The sequence below is a fragment of the Typopeltis vanoorti genome, chromosome 18 (genome assembly GCF_054136105.1).
Source record: "Typopeltis vanoorti isolate ZY-2024b chromosome 18, IOZ_Tvanoo_1.0, whole genome shotgun sequence".
NCBI lineage: Eukaryota > Metazoa > Arthropoda > Arachnida > Uropygi > Thelyphonidae > Typopeltis > Typopeltis vanoorti.
Genome location: NC_143566.1, coordinates 40,216,995 through 40,237,181, shown reverse-complemented (window position 1 = coordinate 40,237,181; position 20,187 = coordinate 40,216,995). Strand labels below are relative to the sequence as shown.

At 34.3% G+C, this 20,187-nt stretch overlaps 1 protein-coding gene across 3 annotated transcripts in view; it reads right to left on the bottom strand.

Annotated features, from left to right (window-relative positions):
• Positions 1-20,187, bottom strand: part of LOC150096609 (retinoblastoma-like protein 1) — a 488,590-nt gene that overhangs the window by 348,658 nt on the left and 119,745 nt on the right. For all 3 annotated transcript variants that reach the window (XM_090408756.1, XM_090408757.1, XM_090408758.1), the window contains exon 5: positions 11,554-11,679. In XM_090408756.1, the coding sequence (XP_090264882.1) occupies positions 11,554-11,679 (126 nt within the window). The remainder of the gene's footprint in view (positions 1-11,553; positions 11,680-20,187) is intronic.

The following is a 20,187-nucleotide window of genomic DNA, read 5'->3' as shown; positions in this document are numbered from 1 at the left end:
TCATTCTGATTAATACTATTATTCTCCTCAATGGTATATTATGTCAAATGCCTTTTAAAAGTCAACAAAAATGTGCAGATTTTTGCTGATACGAACTGTCCCAATATTCCAAAAGATGCTATTGCTCCCCCCACCCGCTTCAAAACCTAAACTGTTAATATACTTTTCAATAACAACATCAATTCTGTTCTTTATTTTCAATAGTATTTTTGGAAGCATAAGGCATAATGACAATAATACCCCTGAAAGATCGCAACTTCCTTAGGAAATGGATTATTAGAAATGATGATTAGAAATAGGATAGTCAATTCAGAAAGTAAAAGTAGGTAGAGCCTAAAGGGATGCTGCAAATTCTATATACTAATGCCAAAATTATCAAGGAGGAGGAGTTTATGGCATTGGTTAGTGCGACCTCACCTTATATGTTATATGAATTAGTAAGACTTGGTTAACAGCTTATGATGTAGTTACAAGGATAGAATGAGAATGGTTTAGTATTTTCAAGGAAGACAGAAAAGATGGGGAGGGGGAGGTACTGCTGATGATAGGATGAACTGCAAACAAAAAGAATAAGAGATAGGGGAAAGGGTGGCTGTCCATTTGAAGCAGTCTGGTGTGAGATTAAGGCCAGTAAGACAAAATATACAGTTGCTTGTTGCTACAGGCTAGGAAGTTCCATGGATGATCTGGAAGACAGGCATTGGCAAATTAGTATGAGTAGAGGTTGAGTGATTATTATTATTATTACAATTCATAAGGAGTTTATTATGTTGCAAGCAAAATGAAAGAATGAATGTGAAAGAATAACCTTATTGAATGCAGATGGTACTCGAGTGTCAGAAGCTAATGAGATTGTTGTATTAATAAGTGCTCACTTTACTAAGATATATATAAACCATGGTGCACAGTGCTACTGCTACATTGGAAGAAGAGTTAGAGGTGTGTGAAAATGAGGTTAAAGATTTGTTGCATATTGCGGATAAGAATTTGTCAACAGTGACAGAAAAATATCAGCCTGTTTGCTAAAGGAATGTTCAGCCAAATTGGATTGGTAGACCTTTCACATGTTTGTATAACTTGAGACTCAGCTCATGAATGATACCACAGGAATGGAAGGAATATATGATAGTTCCATTGTAAAAGTGGTGCAAAAATTGGTGTCTAACAACCGACCTATCAGTATTTCTGGTGTGGTAGTGAAGATTTTAGGGAAGTTGGTGAGAACTTGCACACAGAAATGGGTAGATAAGCATTCTATACTCTGCAGGGAACAGCATGGGTTTACTAAAGGAAGGTCATGTTTTAGCAATTTGCTCATATTTTATAACAATGTTACAGTAGAGTTGGATAAAGGGAATGGATACACTATGATAATGTTGGATTTTTCTAAGGCATTTGATAGGATACCACACGATAGGCTGTTGCATAAACTGGAGAATATGGGATTGGAATATTATCTATTGACTTAGATCAGGGGATGGTTGACACATATCAAAAAGTGGTATACAGTGGGTGTGAATCTGCCAGATTCAAGGTAACCAGTGGTATACCTCAGGATTCAGTCCTTGGACCATTATTGTTCAATCTATACATTAATGACATCAAGCAGGGCAATCAGGGATGCTACTGATATTCAGTAATTACAAAATGATTTGAAGAGACTGGAAATCTGGGCAAATGAAAATGGCTGTCAGTTTAATGTTAGTAAGTGTAAAGTTATGCACTTTGGTGTGATTAGAGTTCAAGTGGCATATTATATTAGTGGTGTTATGCTACAAGAAATTGAGGAGACAAGAGATCTTGGCATAATAATGGATAGGAATTTGAAGTTCAAAGGTTGGTAGCAAAAGTTGCAAATACAACTCAGAGGATAACTTGCAATGTTGAAGTGAACCTTAACATGTAAGGATAAGGAAGTCATTTTGCCTCTTTATAAGGTTTTAATAAGATCACACGTGGATTATTGTGCACAGATTTGGTCTACCAGACTTCAAAGGGATAAAGCTGTGGATAGGGCATAAATAAAAAGTGTTTCAAATATTATGTGGATTATGGGATTTAGATTATGAGGACAGATTGCAAGTATGTGGATTACAGACTCTGAAGAAAAAGGAGTGATATAAACTTTTGAATGGGCATTATAGGATAGCATCTGATGAAATTTTTCATTATATGGAGAGAACACAGCGGCATCCATGGAAGTTTGTTCACAGTCAAGAAAGCGATAAGAGCTAGGTTTTCCTCTCACATAGTAGTCAGTGAGTGGAATAGTTTGCCTTTAGGGGTAGTGATTGCATCTAGTGTGAATGAATTTAAGGGAAGGTATGACAGATGCTTTGGGTAATTTATAGCTTCCCTCGATGAGTCCTTAACTCCCTGGAGTTCTCAGATAATAATAATCACTGCAGCATTTGGAGGAGACTAGAGGTACAAGAGTACTGGACCTGATCAAGGGATCAGAAGAGCTATCCTTAACCAAGGTGACCACATTGCCTCTGATTGGTGAATTGACCATGCAGCCTTGACGTGGTTGAGCGTGAAACATGAGGAATATTCTGTCAACAAGGAGTATATGTGGACTACAAGGCAGGTGATTACAAGCTCAGTAGGAAGCTTAAATCTATACCATGGCATAAAACATGCAGGGTAAAGATGTTAGTAGTGCATGGGAGATAGTTAAGGGTCATCTAGAGGATGCAATATTAAATTGTATACCTAAGGAGGGTTAATCAGGTGGAATTAGATGGATGAATTATATCATTAAGCACCAGCTGCAAAAGAAGAAAATGCTGTGGAAGGCATATAAAGAGAAAAGTGAGCAGCAAACTCATGAACAGTACAAGGCTTCTTTGCCTTCCTTACCAGCATGACAAGGAAGGCAAAATCGGATTATGAGAAGAATCTAGCCAAACAGGCCAAAGAAAGGAAATCCCAAAGAGTTCTTTCGTTATGTGGCAAGTAAAGGAAGAATGGGTATGGAAGATTAACCTTAATGAGTGATGGTCACTAAGAGACTGAAGCAGATAATATAGTTGAGTTACTGAGTGACCAATTAGCAAGGGTATGTCATCCTAGTAACATTACTGCTTTAACATATGTAACAGATACTAATGTGGGAACAGGTGAATGAATTAGAGGTTCTTAGGATATTGCAGAATCTCAAAATGGATACAGCTGTGGGATTAGTTGGGATATCAGCTGTTGTTTTATGAGAATGTACAAGGGAACTGACAATGCCTCTGACTAGGTTCTTTAAGTCTCAACTCTGGTAGAGTTCCAAGGGAGTGGAAATAGGGCAAAATAATTCCTTTGCACTAGGGAGATTCTAAGACTACAGTAACAAATTATAGACTAATCTCAGGCATAGTGGTAAAAGTACTAGAAAAATTGGTGAAAAAGAGAATTCAAGAATGGCTGGATAAAACTATGATACTGTATGAGGGGAAACTGGCTTTGTGAAGGGTCGGTCATGCCTTACTAATGTACTATCTTTTTATAATAGAGTAACAGCAGAGATGGATAAAGGAAATGCTATGCAATTATTCTGCTAGATTTTGCAAAGGCATTTGATAGAATACCACATGGAATTCTGCACAAATGAGAATGGATATGACACTGGTTAAGTGGATAAGAGGGTGGTTGCTGGACAGATATTAAAAAGTGGTATATGTGGGTCAGAATCTAGGCGAAAACATGACTAGTGGTGTTGTCGTGACGTTCTCTTCTTCATGTTCGAATCCGCCATCTTGTTACAAGTCACTTTCATAAAAAAAAACAACTAATTGTAAATTGATCACCAATCCAAGGGTAGAGAAATTTCTATTATGCTGCGCCACTCTATCCTTAGATTAGTCTATATAAAATAGCAGGATCAATTCATAGTTAGTTAGCAGTCTCCTCATTCATTCTGGCCGAGGTATTTTATTTTCCCCTTGGGATTCCCACAAGATTCGAATTTTTATGAACGGTGCAATAAAAAGGAATTCAGGCAAACACAATAATTAGATTAACAAAATAAAACATTTAATATAAGCTATATGACACATACATAAATTCTACCTCTAATTTTAAACAATAGAATAAAGTTAAATATTAGGTCAAGTCAATCACATTAGTTCAATCTTCCAAAGATTACATACACTTTCTCAGTTTCTGAGTCACAAAATTCCTACACTTAATTAAATACAATAGAACTTCCCATCTGAATGGTTTCCACACAGTTCTCAGCTATGCTATATGCTTAAAGAACACCGCAGGCACTAATTGCTGTAAATATCTCTCAACAATTCTTATTTTCAAATTCTCATTTGCAAAGAAATTCCACAGTTAAAGTTAGGTTAAACGTAGCGTAACTAACATTCAATTCTTCATACATTGAAAATGATCAATATGTTAGTGCTTACCAGAAACAGTTCCTAGTACATCAATTACGTTGCGAATAACTTTCAAAATATATTTGTTGCACTTAAGAACACATTTATAAGACTTCTCCGCAGTTATAACTAAAACACTATTAATCACGCTTCACGACTATGGATATCAACTGTAAGGTACTTTGATTATCCTTGTTACCACTCATTAAATAATTAAACACTGTGCAGTTCTGCTTAGGGCGATTTAGAATTAAGTCGCAATTCTAGATTAACTGGGTTTAATCAGAATTCTGCACTGAACGTCCAGTTTCTTCATATTATCTGATTGCGGCATTAAATTCCTTTAATTATCATTGCTGACTTTACTTTCAGCTAACTATAAAATTCACTTCGTCTTTTTTCGCTTATAATTATTATCCCCTTTAACTTCTGCCCTTGAGAACTTTTTATTTACTTCCACCTCTCTAGTTTATACCCTTGCTTCCTTTCACTTCAAAATTTCCGTTCCAACTCTCTCTTGTTACCTCTATATAATTTTTTTTATTATCCTTGTCCTAGCTCACGCTCTGTTCCACTCGCGCTCGCTTCTTCATGCGTCTCCATGACAACAAATAAAATAATAAAATTGAGCTTTTGCATAACTCTAAACTTCTATAACAGAAATAAATAGAGAATATTTACATTTCAATTAATATGCAGTTAAAATTATCAAGTACAAATTCTATAATATTAACATAGTAATAAATAAAATAACTTAATAATATTTAATACAGTATTTTCATTATTAATACATATATCTTTGATTAATTAATTTAATATTAGACAAAATTAAGGTAGTTATATGAATATTTAATTGTAAAATAAGTGATTTACATTAAATAATATTTACAAGTTTTGCCTATGTGATGGAAGATCATGTTGGATTCTGAAACAAATAATAATTACTTCAATCTCTATATAATCAGAATCCAACAGTGTGCCTCAAGGTTCAGTACTGGGACCACTGCTGTTTAATTTGTACATAAATGATATCAGAAATAACTTGAAAGGAAATATTCAGTTGTTTGCTGATGATGCAAAATTAGGTAGAATAATAGTTAATCTGCAGAGAGCTTGCAGGACGATTTAGACAGGCTGCCAGTATGGGGAAAAGATAATGAGTGTCAGAAACTATAACTCATTTTTTAGGAATGTTAGTCAAGTGAGTAATATTTATTATCCGACTAATTTCACCGATTTTTGCTATCAGCATCTTCAGGGATACAATTGGTAAGTGATATGAAAGTAACAGACTGGGTTTTAACTGACAGTTCTAATTCATACAAAATTAGTATTGTGCGTGAGACAATACGCATGTCGCGGGTACATGATTTATCGGTTGAGAGACATAATGTAATTGGCGTGAAAGTTCATTTCTTTAGTGTTTAGTGATCTAATTAAAGTTTTCCAAATATCAGGTAGGATTAGACCTTGATTCTTATTTAGGTTTCCTGTTGAACGGGTGACTATAGTAGCTTCCTTGAAGGTTCTGGAATGGTAGTTCTCTTCTACATAGAGCATATAACTCTTATCCCACTCAATAAGATGGTTGGTAGTGGCGAAATGGGAAGAAAGGCCTGAAATATCTTGTCTGTTGTTTCTAACAAAGCCTATGTGTTCCTTCTGTCTCGTTTCGAAGCTTCTAGAGGTCTGACCAATGTAACTAACACCACCGGAACAAGGCATATTGTATATTCCAGAGTACTTGTAGAACAGAGAGGGTCTTTCGGTGATCTTAAAAATTTCCGAATAGTGTTGACTGGCTTGAATGTTACTCTAATCTTGTGTGGTTTTAGAAGGATAGCCAATTTTTTGGAAATGGTGCTAACAAATGGAATAGTTACAGTGCTGATGTATTGTGTGTCATCACGTTGTCTTTGTGGTATATCTGGAAAGAGAATCTTGTTGATGATTCTTTTAGGATAACCATTTAAGGATAGCTCTCTGGATATTGTAGTTAATTCTTCTTGAAAGTCATCTTGGTTTGTGGTATACTGTATAGCCCTTTTCTTAAGCATATGGAAAATGCTAAGTTTCTGGGATATATGATGTGACGAGTTGAAATGGAGGTAACGTCCAGTATTCGTAAGTTTTCTATACACAGACAGGTTGATACTGTTATGTTTGTTTCTATATTAGGATGTCTAGGAATGGAAGTTTTTCATCTTTTTCAATTTCTGATGTGAATTTGATAGTATGGTGGAAACCATCAATTTTGTTGAAATATTCCATTAGTTCTTTCTTATGATTCCAAATGATAAAGATGTCATCTACATATCTGTACTAAGTTGTAGATGTTGGGGTAATTTGAGATAAGATTTTATCTTCTAGGACTTCTATGAATAAGTCAGCACAAGAAGGAGAGAAAGGGCTACCCATGGCTAATCCAGTAAGTTGTTTGTAGATGGTTTTTTGCCAAACAAAATAGTTCGAAGTTAAACAATGATTGAACAACGTAGTGATGTTTCTTAGGAACAAGTCCCATGAATTAGAATTAGAATTATGAATTAGAACTGTCAGTTAAAACCTAGTCTGTTACCTTCATATCGCTTACCAATTGTATCCCTGAAGATGCCGATAGCAAAAATCGATGAAACTAGTCGGATCATATATATTACTCACTTGATTAACATTCCTAAAAAATGAGTTATAGTTTCTAATACAAGTGGTCAAGAAAAAAGTTACATAATGAGTGTCAGTATAATGTGGAGAAACATCAAGTTAAGTATTTTGGGATAAACAGATTACAAGCTATGTATCACATTGATGGCACTGTACCCCAGGAAATAGATGAAGTTAGAGATTTAGGAGTGGTGGAAGACAGAGTTAAAGTTTAGAGGACATATTGCTAAGGTGAGATTACTTGGCCATTGAAGAACACACAAACAAGTAGAGATAAGGAAGTTGTTATTCCTCCTAATAAGGCCTTGATACGAACATCTGGATTACTGTATTCAAATCTGGTCTCCTGGGTTTCTTGGGAATGAGAAAGTGATGGAGAAGATTCAGAAGAATGTGACCAAGATGGTCAGTGAAATGTTCCCTATGAAGATAAATTGAAGGTATGTGAATGGCAGAAGTTGGTTGATAAAAAATGAGGGGGTTGATAAAAAATGATCGAAACATTTAAGTTGCTTAAAGTGTCTTATAGGATTGATGCAGGGGAAAATGTTGCAGCACTTGGCTGGAGGGAGCCAGAACAAAGGCCATCCCTAGAAGTTGAATAAAGGTGTGGTTAGCAAGGGTGTGAAGACTAGATTTTTTGCTTGGAGAGTTGTGAATGAATGGGATGGGTTGCCAGAGTCAGATGTGAGTGTTTAGTCTGTTAATGGGTTTGAGGAACGGTATCATAGATTGTGTGGATAGTTTGGGTCTCTGGCAATGAGTCTTCAGACTCCAGAGGTACCCATATAATAATAATCTTGCAGCCAACTGTCTTCCATTAATTATAATCAAAAGTTTCTGTAGTCTAAGAATCATCTTCTCCACCTTTTAATTATTCAATTAGGATTCCATCTATCCTTAGTGCATATGTTTGGAAGAGATTTCAACATACCATCAAAAACTCCTCTTTGGTCATTTCTGGTAAGAATTCATCTTGAGTGTCTGTGTTGGGTCACTAATACATTCCTCTGCATTTTATAAAATCCCATCTTTCTCCTCAGAGCTCTTATGTATTCCTTCCACTGTCTAATGAAACTCCGTTATTCAATTAGTTTCAGATCATCATTATGTTTGTATTCATTTGATTCCTTTGTGTAATAATTAAGTTTTTGTGTCAAGACAACAAACCTCCATGCACTTGTGAATTTCAATTTCAATTTATTTCTTCTTTGCCATTTTCATATTATTTCTATTTTCCCTTCACACTCCTTTATACTGTCTAGTACTTTGAAAATCCAAAGTTTACTTGGTTTTTCCTTTGCATCCAATGCCACATTTAGCAGCTGTAATCAATGCCTCCACTAAGCTGCACATGTGCAGCTGGGCAGTAGCCATCCAACACATGTACAAAAGGTTCAGTCTCCTACTCACTGTCAAAGATGACAAACTAAAAAAGTGGATTTTTGTTATCACAGTATTAACACAGTAGCAGACTAGTAGTGTGTGTGTGATTTAAGTCTGGATCTGCAAAAATGCTAAAACATATGCTACAAAAGATTGGTGCAAGACAATGATACTAAGAAAATAAAAGGCACAGAAAGATTAAGTTATTGAGCTAAATGCATTAGATGAAACTGAGATTATGTATTGTATGTAGAATTATATTTTCAGCTGAATCAAAACTATGCAATTTCATTTTTTTTTTTACGCTTCTGGGAATTTATAAATGTAAAGTATGCTATTTATTTATTTATTTTTCAACCCCCACCAAGATCAGCCCAATTGTCGCTCAGAAGACATGATTTATGCATTTGTTCGTGATTTAGAGGGAAAATTGTAATAACTGATTCCCTTAAAAACTAACCTCCAGTGGTTTCTACTATCTTGTTTCCTCTTGGCAGTTTGTTTTTCAGTTGTTCTTGGAATCCACTTCTTATATAATTTAGCCTGAGGATTTGATTTCCGTGTTTCATTTCTGCTTCATTTCCTTTTCTTCTTTTTAAGGTGTAGCATGGTTTCATATTAACTAGACAATGATCAGAACTAACATTAGATTAATGTCTTTTGTTATAACCTGGATTTTTCCATATACATCTTTTATATGCATTAAACCAAGTATTTGTTACTTTTCTTGTTGTTTGTTAATAGGCAGAACTCTCATATCTGGTCTCCAGTCTTTGATCAGGTGTTTGTTTTTTAACCCAGCTCTCAGATCCATAAATTAAAAGTGGTTCGAACACTGTCTTATAGCTTAGTATTTAAACTAATTTTTCTCAATTCCATATAAATTGATTCAGTTAACTCACTACAACACCAACTTCACTAATTCTGTTGTCTGTTTTCATAATATTTGTCTCTTTATTGTTAATTCTCATACCAAATTTATAACACAGTAGTTATTCAATTTAGTTGGGGAATCCTGCTCACTTGTACTGGACTTATTAAAGAGTATAACACTATCTGTATAAAGAGCTAAGATTCTGATATCAGGTCTAATGACACTTTTCTTCATAATGCGATCCATATAGATGAATAACAGTGCAGATAACATAAACCCTTGTGATTTAACAGCAAACTATCTTCCCATACCTTCGTCAATTATAACTGATAAGTTATAATTCATATAGAATATGTGCTGCTTGATATGTCCCATCTATGGCATAACTGCAGCCTTTTGAACAGCTTTAGTCCAGGCACAGTCATATGACTTTTCCTCATTCCAAAACTTAAATACAGATCCTTGCTATAGTGCCAAAATATCTCAATTTTTCTGTCCTAAAGTGAAAATCTCAAGCTTCACTTCCACAATTTTTCTTAACTTTTTTTCAAGTATACTTGAATAAATCTCATCAGTAACACTCAGTAGTCCTCTGCAATTCTCATATTGGTTTTATTTCCCTTTTTATAGATAGGCACTATAGCAGCTCTACTCTAATCATCTGGAATTTGATCATCTAACCAGATCTTCTGATTATGTAGTGTAGCCAATGCAAAACTTTTATACTTCCATATTTGAACATTTCTGGTTGAATATCATATACTCCAACAGTCTTCTTACATTTTAGGTTTTTGATGGCATTTTCCACCTCAGGATTGATATATATACTCCTGATTGGAGATAAAGCATTCCAGAGGAATACTTTACCACATAAGGTGACAGTTAAACTATTATATTTATATTAGAACTTGAAAAAGTTGGAAAGCTACCTTTACTTGATTCTCATAACTAAAAATCTTTAAAATGGTATTACTTTCGAAGTGTATCACAAACCAAGACATACAGGACATTATCCTCATGCCTCAACCCTTAACCATCCCTCTCAAAAATTAGTCACAATCCATACCCAAAAGAATCTAGCTGTTTCTATTATACAAAATCACGATCAAATCAACTCAAGACAGAACTTCAGACTTTTTTTTTTTTGTGCTCAATGGCTATTCCAAAAAAATAGTTGACAGGATTTTATTTTTGAATCCTACTGCACTCTCAAATAAACAATATTCAACATAGAGACTCAAACACAATTCTATATAGTGGCAGTCTATCAATTAAAAGTATCTCTTTACAAAAATCACAACATCAGAGCAATTTTTAAACCAACTCATTAGCAGCCTCTTGAGTTCTCCTGAAGATAGCACATTCTGCTAGAAATAGCCTGAGTTATAAATCTCAGGCTCTTGTGGTTTAGCTTACATACAACAGACAAATTTGAGATGAGAAAGAAGGAACACAAAGAAAGAAAGAAAAGATAAATTTGGTCTGGCATACCATACTAATAATACCAACCATACAGTTGACTGGAACTTTTCAACCAAGCCTTATGCAGAAAAGACTTTTAATTCCAGACTTTACAGGAAATCTTTTAAACACTCATGCAGATCACTGAATAAAAATCAAGGACTGCCGTTAAGTGACACATGGAAATTGCTTATTAAATCTTTTAACATCAGAGATTTCAACTTTGCCTACAGTCACCTTCTGTCATTAACTGCAGTCAGTTAATGCATGCCACGCGATTTTACGTTTATTCATTGCATGAATTTTTTTTGTCTTGTAATGGGTTTTAGTGTTTAGTCAACTTTGTAGTTATGTATTTATATTTTTGATGTTTAAGTTCTGAAGAAGCCACAAGTTCTATTTTAGGCAATGAAACTAGTAGGTGCATTTTACATATTTTAATGAGTAATAAATTCTTGTTGTTAATGAAAATTTTAGAACTTCTTTATTTACTTTACTTATTTAGAACATAAAACTTATTCTATTAAAATAAATAATTTATGGTTATGTGAGAATTTTACAATATGCTGAAGAGTAACTAGAGAACTACTAGCCCTCAAATTGTGTGGTGGCATACGTTTAGGGTCCCCCCCCCCCTTTAGCAAATTGAGGAATAAGGTCAATAGACCTACAACGATTCAGAAACTCCAAGTGATTCGGCAATCGTACTTATTTTACAAGTAGGTAAAGGAAACAAGTATTAGTAAGCTATATCTAAAGCAAACGCACCTGCAAATCTGATATCACAATTGGACTAACCTGCAAATCTTGGGTTTAACAAATCCCGTCGTTCAGATAAAAGTGCATTACCATAAACAAGATCTATGCAACATAACAACAAGTGATAAGAGTTCACCAGGTCATCAGAAATTGCAGGAAAGTGACCTGTAGAGGAGAGTAACATCGATTTCCTATAATGTCATCAAAATATCAATAAACAATAAAATCATATATATATATATATATATAATTTTGCATATATTGAGAAACTTCCTTGTTAATGTTTCTACAGAAAAATTAACAATTAATTTGAAATAAAGTGCTTGCATATCTCAAAATATAAACAGATTACAGTAATACACAGCTTACCCAAGCATTGTGAGAAGACAATTTGCTATTCTGATAATTGAAGGGTTGGATATTTGAAGTACAATTAAATGGCACTGTACTAAAAGCTGGCTGACATGCAAGGGTCAGTTACTTAAAGTGCTGCTGTTTTCAATGTTGGATAAATGGCAGATTACTATATACATGAGGTCTGTTCAAAAATTAACTGTGACAATTATTATAATAAAGTTGAGCCGTCTCTCTTCACTGCGTGCCGCTTAATTAGTGATAGCCTTGGGCCAGCTATCTCTGATTGGGTACCAATGAAGATTGAACTGCCCACTTAGTCTCCAAAAGTTAGATAGGGCTAAATGGCCTCGCCTACTCCCTATATAAGGGAATAAAAAGGCGTTAGCTGTTTTTTTTTTTCCCTTCTGATTGGGTACCAATGGAGATTGAACTGCCCACTCAGTCTCCAAAAGTTAGATAGGGCTAAATGACCTCGCCTACTCCCTATATACGGGAATAAAAAGGCGTTAGCTGATTCTTTTTTTTTTTTAAGAAAACGGGCAGACTAGTATGCTTTGTAATCAGATATGCTTACACTCATCTTGACATGATGAAACAAGACCTAAGTTATTGTATTATATAATGAAACCTGTGGAGTATTCATAATTAAACATTTCATCCTAAGTATCTTAGGACATAGTCGGTACGGTTATTTCAAACAATACTAGGAATAACATACAATTAGGGTGCATGCTTACAATGGATTCCCACTAGTCCCACTATGCATGCAATAGTGTGTTATAGAATTAAATTAAAATATATCTGATAAAAAATAAATAAATTAGATTAAATTAAAATAAAATAACATACATAAATTTATTTTACACAATTAAGGATGACAATTTCAAATACTTTAGGGATAGTAAGAACATCATTATGGTTTAAATTGAGTCTGTGATGTAGCTTCAGCACTTTCTTTATATAAATAAACGCTCATGTTTATATAAGGATCTGTGTAGAAGTCTGGTGTTTTTCCATTGGATCCTATTGGTTTGGGTTTTCAACTCAGTGGGGTGCGAGGCCAGATTTGTGCGGATAAGACGGATATGGTCTTGATGTTCGGAGATGCGTTTACTAATAGATCTTCCTGTCTGTCTGTAGTAAGACATCTTACAGGAACATAGAACTTCATAAATGCCAGGTAGCATCAAAGGTGAGAGTTTGTCTTCAGGAGAAGGTAGCAAATTATAGATCTGGTTGATTGGCTTGTAGGTAGCAACAAGTTTGTATTTCTTCATAATTTTTGACAGGCGTTTGGAGATGCCTTTGACATATGGTATGGGAATCCTACAGGCTTGATCTTGTCTAAGTTGATGTGCAGGGGGAAGTGACTGATGATTTTTTGAGTTGTTTTTGGATTGTATCCATTTAGTACCCGTGTATTTTTGATGATTTCTAATTCTTAGTTTAAAGATTCTTTGGAGGAGCAAAATCTGTGTGGTGTGGCTACTAATGATTTAGTGATGTCATATTTTTGAGATGGATGGTGGGCAGATGAGCTGAAAATGTCGGCTTGTGATAGAAGTGGAGATGGAACCATCTTGTTTTTGTTGAATGTGTAAACACAGAAAGGCGATACCTTGTAAAGATTCTTTTTCTAGTGTGAATTTGATGCGAGAATGAAGAATGTTGATCTCATCTAGAAACAGGTATAGTTCTTGTTCAGAATGACTCCAGATAAAGACGTCATTAACATATCATAGCCAAATTTTTGAGTTAACAACGTTAAAAAGTTTTTTCTTCAGGGTGTTCCAGAAAAAGGTTGGCTAAGTTTGGTGATAAGCAAGAGCCCATTGCTGTTCCTTTTTCTTGCTTGTAAATTTTTTCTTTTGACATGAAGTATCTGGATGTAATAACAAATTTGAATAATTCCACAATATCAGTTAGAAATTTTTGAGTTAGCAAGTCTATTATTTCCTTGTAGGGAATATTAGTGAAGAGGGAGACAACGTTGAAGCTAATTAGTATGTCAGTACCTGACAGTTAAACATCTTATTTTTGTGTGAAACTCTGTGGAATTTTTAATTGATGAGGCTGAGTGGCCTATGACAGGACGGAGAAGGTTCGACAAAAATCTTGATAATTTGTAAGTGGGGCTGCTAACAGAATCCACAATGGGTCTGAGTGGAATGTTGTTTTTGTGTAGCTTAGATGAACCATATATTCTAGGAGACCTAGGATGGTATGTTCTGAGTTTTTTTATGGTTTTTGATCTAAGGAAGTGGTTTCATCGAGTAACTTGAGCTGTCTTTTTGTAGGATCATAATCAAGTTGGGTGTATGTATTTCGATCTCTAAGTAATAAATTCATTTTACGGTTATATGAATTGGTATCTAAGACAACAGTGGTATTTCTCTTGTTGACATTTGAAAAAAGGAATCTTAATCGACATAAAAAATACCTTACATTGTTAGAACGATCTAAGAAAAAGAAAAATTACCAACTGAAAATGGGTTGTCAACTTATCTAGCCATCCGTTAACAGAAGATAAAATAAATGTATTAGTATGAGGTCATAAGATTGTCATTTCGCCTAAATGTATTCCATATTCAATATGGAAGCCAATAGACTTCATTTCGAAATAGCCAAAGTAATCTATGATGCCAAACCTTCAGACACGAACATCACACCATCAAAATTGAAAACTCTTAACTCCTTAAAATGAAATAAAAACCTAGTCATCATGAGAGCTGACAAGGGATATACCACTGTTGTTTTAGATACCAATTCATATAACCGTAAAATGAATCTAATTTATCTTTTATCAGACATTTTAATTTAATTCTATAACACGCTACTGCATGCATAGTGGGATTCCATTGTAAGCATGTGCCCTAACTGTATGTTATTCCTAGTATTGTAAGAAATAACTGTACTAACGATGTCCTAAGATACTTAGGACGAAATATTTACTTATTAAAAATTTAACCGTGGTTTATGTGTGTATGTTTAGCTAAGTTATTATGTCATATAATTCACCCATAGTGCTTTGATGAATGAACAAGTTTTCTTTCTGAGTGTCCCAATATCAGAAATTCATAAAGAATGTGTGTCTGTATCAAAGTTTAGTTTAAAAAAAAAAAAAGAAAGAAAAAGCCACAGAAACTTATCAAATGCTTAAAACAGCTTTTAGGAATAATGCCTAAAGCTGTTCAAAGACATTTGAGTAGTTTGAAGGGTTTAAAAATGGTCGAACTTCGACTGAAGATAACTCTCACTCTAGATGACCATCAACATCCTGCACCTACAATCTAATGACTCAACTTTTGGGAAAATATCAAGCAGCTCAAAGCCATTCCTTTAGAACAGTTCCAGAGATTCTTCTAAAAGTGGGAAAATGCTGTAAACAGTGTACTGAGACAGGAGGAAAATATTTTGAAGCCAATATGTTCCTATAGCTCATAAGTTTTTATATATATTTTAAATGAATTAAGTTCCATTACTTTCTGAAGAGACTTCATATATATATCGTGATCTTTTTTCATTATCTTAAAAAGAGATGCCAATAAATGTTTTATATACTAATTAATTAGGATATAACTTTGTAAGCCAAGCCATCAATCACTTCAGAAATTTCTGTTTTAAAGAGCACATATTATGCTGTGAAAGAGAAATTTCTGAGCAGCTGGCAAGCCTTCGACTATTTCTTCATTTCTTAAATTCTCAAATGTAATTTGTGAGATTCATCATTCTGAACATGCAAGCAAATATTCAGAGAGGAAGCAGTCACTGCTGCTCCCTTCCTCATCGCCAAATAGGATTTCTCTCTCTGTTCCCCTTCCACTAGGTTAATAATTGTTATCGTAGATATAACAGGTGGTACAACAGCTAAGGTTGTTGTACCATGCAGAGAACCAACTGAGTCTTCTGACTTAATGTCCAATCCTCATCTTCTTGTGGTGCACCCTGATAGGTATCTATCTGGATAATGAACAAATGAGAATGAGTTGAAAATTTGAGAATTAGTTGACCAAATTGTATTCTTACTGCTTCAACCACAATGTAAAAAATGATGTTATAGCATGACAGAATTTCATGCTGGCTGGGGTAATGCCTGGTTAAATAAGGCCCCGTTGTTTTCATCATGAACCAAGACGAACAGCGAAAAGTTACCTACTGGAATAAATCCCAGAACATGTCCTAATTCAACATTAACAGAGTTCAAGATTGGTACTATCAACATAAGAAGCATCAATGGAAAGGAAATGGAACTAGCAGAAGAATTGGATAAGTACCAGATCGACATAATAGGTATGAGTGAAACAAAGAAGTCAAAAACTGGCGAGATCTTTCTAAGTGACAAATACAAAACGTTTTATTCTGGGAATAACAATCAGGGAAAAGTGAGAGTAGCCATAGTATTCAAAACTAAATACAAAGCTAATCATCTTCAAGGCAAATTCAAGTCAAGGGTTGTGGGCAAATAACAGAATGGGGTACTAGGCAATAAGACTTATTTGTGCTTACGATCTCACATAGGGTTCTACCAAGGAAGAAATGGAGAAATTTTTTTGAGGCATTAGAGAAGGCAGCTGGCTCAATGAAAAAGGAAAAAGTTGGTTCTTGTTGGAGATCTAAACAACAGATTAGAAAATCATTAGCATATATAGAAATGTTTTGGGAAAATTTGGAGAAAAGCACAAAGCTAATAATAATGGTAAATACCTGCTGGATTTCTGTTCAGGACATAGATCAGTTATTAATAACACCATGTCCCAACATACAAATTCACATGGAGAGAAGATGCAAGAAATAAGTCTCACTGACTATGTTATAGTTGATAGCGATGTTTTCCTATGGCTCTGGACATAAGAATATACAAAGGATTTGACATACTGAAAAGAAGAGTGTGTAAGAAAGTTTCAAAACAAATCAAGGTTGAGCAGCTTTCATAGGTGAACTGTACACTGAAATAAACAAACATAATTGAAGAAAAAAATGAAAGAAAACGTTGGATGATTCAGCTAGAGAAGCATGTTGGTGAGGTTGTCTATAAAGATAGAAATATCAGAACTTCATTGTGGACTCAGGAAGTTAAAGAGGCAGTGAAAGAAAAGAAGAAAGCATATAGAAAGTTGCTAGCAAGTAAGAGCTTGTGCTCTTAGAGAATATATGTTATGTTACAGGCTAATCATGATAGTACCACACGAAAAAGTTACACCATTACTAACTTCCCATCAATAATTAATCTGTTATTATTATCAGAACTTATATTTCTGTCTTTTAAGGCACTTCTTACTGTATCAATCCATCTAGATCTTTGGCCTCCCTCTAGGTCTTTTTCCTGCCAAACTGGCAAGGAACACTTGTTTTGCTAATATTTCCTCTCCCATTCTGTTTAAGTGACCATAACACCTGAGTTTAGCTCTAACATTTTGTTAGCATTCCTGAATGCTAACAACAGAAAGTTCTTCCCTAATATCCTCAATTTTTGATGTGATACTGCCACTGATTCCATCTGTTGACTACACTAATCTTTACTTAAACAAGATTTTAAGAATGCAATCATGCTGCCGTACATCAAAAAAAGGTCACGGACAAAGTGGCTATGATGATCCGCAAGTACAACATAAAAGTGGCATTTCTACCTTTACAAAAAATATCAAGATGCCTACATCCACCACATCACCCCATGAAAAAACCAGGCGTCTATGAGATTCATTGCTCTTGTGCATTTGTTATGTAGGCCAGACGAAGGTCGGGAGAGATCCGCATGTCTGAGCATGTAAAAGACGTTGAAAAAGAAGGGAGCACAAATCAGGTTTAGCATTTCACACAACTACTACTGGCCATCAAGTACTCTGGCCACAGACAAACATGTCATATGTTGATAATAATTGTTTCACAAGAAAATTTAAAGAAGCCTCACAAATGCTTAGGATCCCTACACAGTGCAATAAAAATCAAGGCTTGATTTTACATCATGTGGTCTGCCTTCAAAAATTTAACTGCCACGGACCTAGGATATAGCAAAACCAAATATAGTGAACCAAAGAAAGTGACAACTAGCAATGTTCCAGCACACATACACTAACGAATATATCATTTGTATTCTGGTTTCTCAATTATTTAACAGTTGTGAAGTTACTAAACACATCTAATGTGTAATTAAATGTCAATAAGCTTCTGTTGTGTAAAACTTATGTACCATTACCCCTGATGATGCAAGTCTTACGATGCACGAAACTTGTCAGGTTTTTTAATCACTTATTTTCAATAAACTCTTTATATTAATATGTGGTCTCAATACCGAAAACTATCTACACTAATCTTTCTCAGAACTCTCATATCAGAGGTCATATTTCTAACCCAGCTCTTGGATCCATGAGTTAAAATTGGTTCACCATTTTGTATACAGATAATTTAGTGTTTTGACTAATTTCTTTCTTATTCCATATAAATTTATTCAGCTGACTTACTACCATACCAGATTTACTAAATCTGTTGTCTATTTCGATATTTCATTTCAGACAAATTATGGAGACTACAACTGTGTTCGAAATAATTATTTTAATTTCCCAACATTTCAACCTTCCTATTAAAGTCATCATCCGGAGTGTACACACACACACACACACACACACACACACACACACACACACACACACACACACACAGAGAGAAATAAAGACAAGCCATGTTACATTTCACACTGTATGCCAAAGAGACAATGATTTGATCAATGGTTATTCTACTGGATTGACTTGTAGTGGGAAAAAAAATTAAATAAACAAAATAACCACATCAAAGCTATAATTATTCATGACAGCATCAGATAACAATTTCATATAGATAATTTTACTACAGCAAAAGTGATGTCCTAATTTAACATGAGAATATATTAGAGTTATCCTGGATTACCTATAATCGTATTTATAATAGACTTTTAGGCAGAAAGGTTATGCATGTAGAATATGTGGCTTCCATATTCTTGGGATTTTTAATCATTATTGTTAAGATTAGGGTGGTTGATAAGAATTTTACAGGCCTACTTAAATTTACATTCATACCACGTTTTGGTATGATGTAAACAACAAGTGCCTTTCCAGTCAATTCTATGCAGAGCATGATCAGAAAGGCCGGCTATACAATAGTTATTAAATTTAATGTGCCGTTTCTTTTTTCGGATCATGTTCCTTTTTTTTTTGGACAGGAATCATGGGTCCTGTTTCCCCTAAATAGGGAAAATTACAGGTGCAATGAATACGTAAACTCTAGGGTGGGACAGCAGAGGAAATGGATCCTTGGATGAGTTAAGCAAGTTCTTTAATTTCGCAGGAGGTTTAAAGGTGACTTTAAGGTTGTCTTTCTGTAGTATTCTGTTTATTTTATGTGATATCACTTTAATGTATGGAATGGTTACAGTTTTATTGTAGTTTAGTTTATTTTTGTTTTTGGGCGAGGTCTTGTGAAGAATTTCGTTGATAGTATTTTGGTTGTAACCAGTGGGGAGCTATGGAAATTTTAACAAAGGGCTCGCATCGTCGAGCAAAAAAAAAAAAAACCGTATTTCACACAAAGACTTATTAATACAGCTTGTGTACAAATGTCAATCAAAAAGTATGAGGGTACAATCAACCTGTGAAGGCTAACATTTTTAAACAATCATCTGTGTTAATTTATCTTACATAAGAAAAACATTTTTTATGTATCAAAATAAAATAAGAATAAAATCTTTTATAATCGCACATATGAAATAGCCCGCATTTTTTATAAAAAATAAATTTCTTTTGTTTGTGATAGAAGTTTTTATGACAAACAATCTATAAAGAATAAATAAATATTATCTAAACACAATAATATTGAAGTAAGTTATATTTTTCTTTTGTTTTTATACTTCAAGTGATAATCAATGGTACCAATCAAGGGGCATATTTTATAATCCTATTTATTTATATGCGATTACCAAAAGTGAATTCTCATTTGTAAAATGGGTAACAGTAACTATAATATTATCTGCTCTCCAGCCAAAAAGGCTGCGGGTTCGAATCCTGCCATGGATGTTTGCGATTGTCTGTGAAAATGTAAACGGGAGGGGGGGGGGTCCTATTTATTTATTATTTATATATCTTGCCTTATTTATATCGGCCCCCTTCTTTATATCTCTAATTATATATTTTCCTTAATTGGCTTATCTTATCTCTGCATCCACTCTATGTATATACGTTAATGCAATAATTATTATGTACTTCTAACTATTCTTCCTTATCACTCTTTGATATCTCTTTATCCCTTTAATATCTCTTTCTGGATCTGCCTTCCGCACTTGCCTTCTTA